At 52.8% G+C, this 2,254-nt stretch overlaps 1 protein-coding gene across 1 annotated transcript in view; it reads right to left on the bottom strand.

The window, feature by feature from the left end:
• Positions 1-366: 366 nt before the first annotated feature.
• The window catches only part of LOC108802392 (zinc finger protein 2-like), an 8,934-nt gene continuing 7,046 nt past the window's right edge, over positions 367-2,254 (bottom strand). The window contains exon 4 of the mRNA XM_018574253.1: positions 367-1,629. Within this exon, the coding sequence (XP_018429755.1) occupies positions 410-1,629 (1,220 nt within the window). The 3' untranslated portion in view covers positions 367-409. The remainder of the gene's footprint in view (positions 1,630-2,254) is intronic.

The raw sequence follows: 2,254 nt of genomic DNA, 5'->3' as shown, positions 1-2,254 counted from the left end.
CTATGGTGGTCCTCATTGATAACGAGTGGCTTTTGTTTAAGGCAGTGCTCATGGATAATGGGTGGATCCTATCTATGTAGGTCCTCTTGGACAATGGGTGGCACTCATGAAAAATAGGTGGCTCCTGTCTATGGCGGTCTTCATGGATCATGGATGGCTCCTATCTATGGTTGTCTTCATGAATCAATGGTGATTCATGTATAATCAGTGGGTCCTGTCTTTAGCGGGCATCATGGATAATGGGTGGCTCCTGCCTATGGCGGTCTTCATAGATCATGGGTGGTTTGTATCCATGGCGGTCTTCATGGATAACAGTTGGCTCCTATCTATGGTTAAATTCATGGATAATCAGTTTAGAAGCAGGTTTAGCAAAGTGTTATTTATGAAGTGACTGCGGTCACATGCGTTCTCACGGATTCTTCTTTTTCTGCACCTGCACACACTGCATGTTGTGCACCCGGATATGAGCTAAGAGAGTCTCTTTCTTGTTGAAGCTGCGCTCGCACTGGTGGCACGGGAAGGGCTTGTCGGGGGCGTGGTTGGACTGGTGAGCCATCAGCTGCGTCTTCAGGAAGAAGCTCTCGCTGCACTGGGTGCACTTGAAGGGCTTAGTGTCCGTGTGCACCCCCTCGTGGGTGACCAGCAGGGCCTTGTCGTTGAAGCTCTTCTCGCAGTGCCGGCACTTGAACGGCTTGGGTTTCAGGTGGCACTCCTCGTGCTCCACCAGGCTGTTGCGGTTGGGGAACCACTTGTTGCAGTGGCTGCACTTGTGAGGCTTTTCCCCGGTGTGGGTCCTCTTGTGGGCCACCAGGAGCGACTGGTCGTTGAAGTTCTTGTCGCACTGGTCGCATTGGAAGGGCTTGCCTTCCCTGTGCGTGTTGTTGTGAGCGGCCAGCAGCGAGGGTTTGGAGAAGCTCATGTCACACAAAGAACAGGGGTAGGCCAGCTTCCCGGTATGGATCCGGTGGTGGGCTTCCAGAATGGACTTGTCGTTAAACCTTTTCTCGCAGAAATTGCATTTCAGAGGCTTTTCGCTTTCATGTTGCGGGAGGCTGCCACTGAAGCTGGAGGGCGTGCCGCCGCTGCTCGTGCTCGCCTGCGAATTCGGGGTTTCGGGTGAAGTCTGGGAAATGGGACTCGGGGCATTTTCGGCGCTCGTGTTGCCGGGCCCCGACGTCCCGTTCATGCTGGACTCTTGAGGCACAGCTTTGGTGGGAGGTTCATCTTGCACACCGTTGGGCACATTCTTGGAGGACTTGGAGTGTTTCCTTCGATGTACGATCAGCTCAGACTTGTAACCGAAAGACTTGTTGCAGTCAATGCACTTGTGCGGTTTGTCCCCGCTGTGCACGCGGAGGTGCGCTTCCAAAGCCGAAGTGTAGTTGAAGGTTTTTTCACAGTGTTGGCAATAGTACACCTTGCGCTCTCGCAGGTTTCTGCTGTGTGCGGCCGGACTGTCCTGGATCTGGTCCTGGATCTGGTCCGGGACGGCCGAGTCGGCGCTCTGCTGATCTACGTTTTTACGAACCCTCTTGGAGGATCTCTTCATGGCTCCGTTCCTAGGATGGCTGTCTGCGTCTGTTAGGTCTTCTCGTGGCCTCTTCCCTTTCAGGTGATTGGTCGGAGGATCTGTCAAACACGAAGAGAACGGGTTAGAGATGCGGCAATATGTATGCTGATGTACTGTTATGTCTATTGTGCTGTAGGTGGCGCTGCAGTGCAATGTTAGTCTCTATGCTTATCTGTGACACACAGGAAGTTCTATCAATAGGTTTTCTTTCTACAATGCTGTATACACACATGTAATGTCCTGCTAAGCAAGGAACACTTCATTCAGCGTTCCTCAGGATCTCAGAGCTTCCTCTAAACCCTGGGACACACACACACACACACACACACACACACACACACACACACACACACCACTATATATGTGTTAAGATCTACTTTTCAAATGACGAGCTACATGAGATCTACTGAAAAAAAAAACTCCCTCGCTCTCTCTCTCCTGTCGGTCTCTGCTTGCTCATCCTCCTGGCTCTCTCTCCTGGCTGTCTCTCCTCTCTCTCCTGGCAGTCTCTCCTTGCTCTCCTGGCAGTCTCTCCTTGCTCATCCTCCTGGCTGCCTCTCCTTGCTCATCCTCCTGGCTGCCTCTCCTCGCTCTCGCTCCTGGCTGTCTCTCCTCGCTCTCTCTCCTGGCTGTCTCTCGCTCTCTCTCCTGGCTGTCTCTCGCTCTCTCTCCTGGCTGTCTCTC

This window comes from Nanorana parkeri, unplaced genomic scaffold (genome assembly GCF_000935625.1).
Source record: "Nanorana parkeri isolate BGI_ZX_2015 unplaced genomic scaffold, ASM93562v1 scaffold2839, whole genome shotgun sequence".
NCBI classification, from domain to species: Eukaryota; Metazoa; Chordata; class Amphibia; order Anura; family Dicroglossidae; genus Nanorana; species Nanorana parkeri.
Note: the sequence above shows the minus strand (reverse complement) of the source record. Positions and strands in the feature narration are given on the sequence as shown.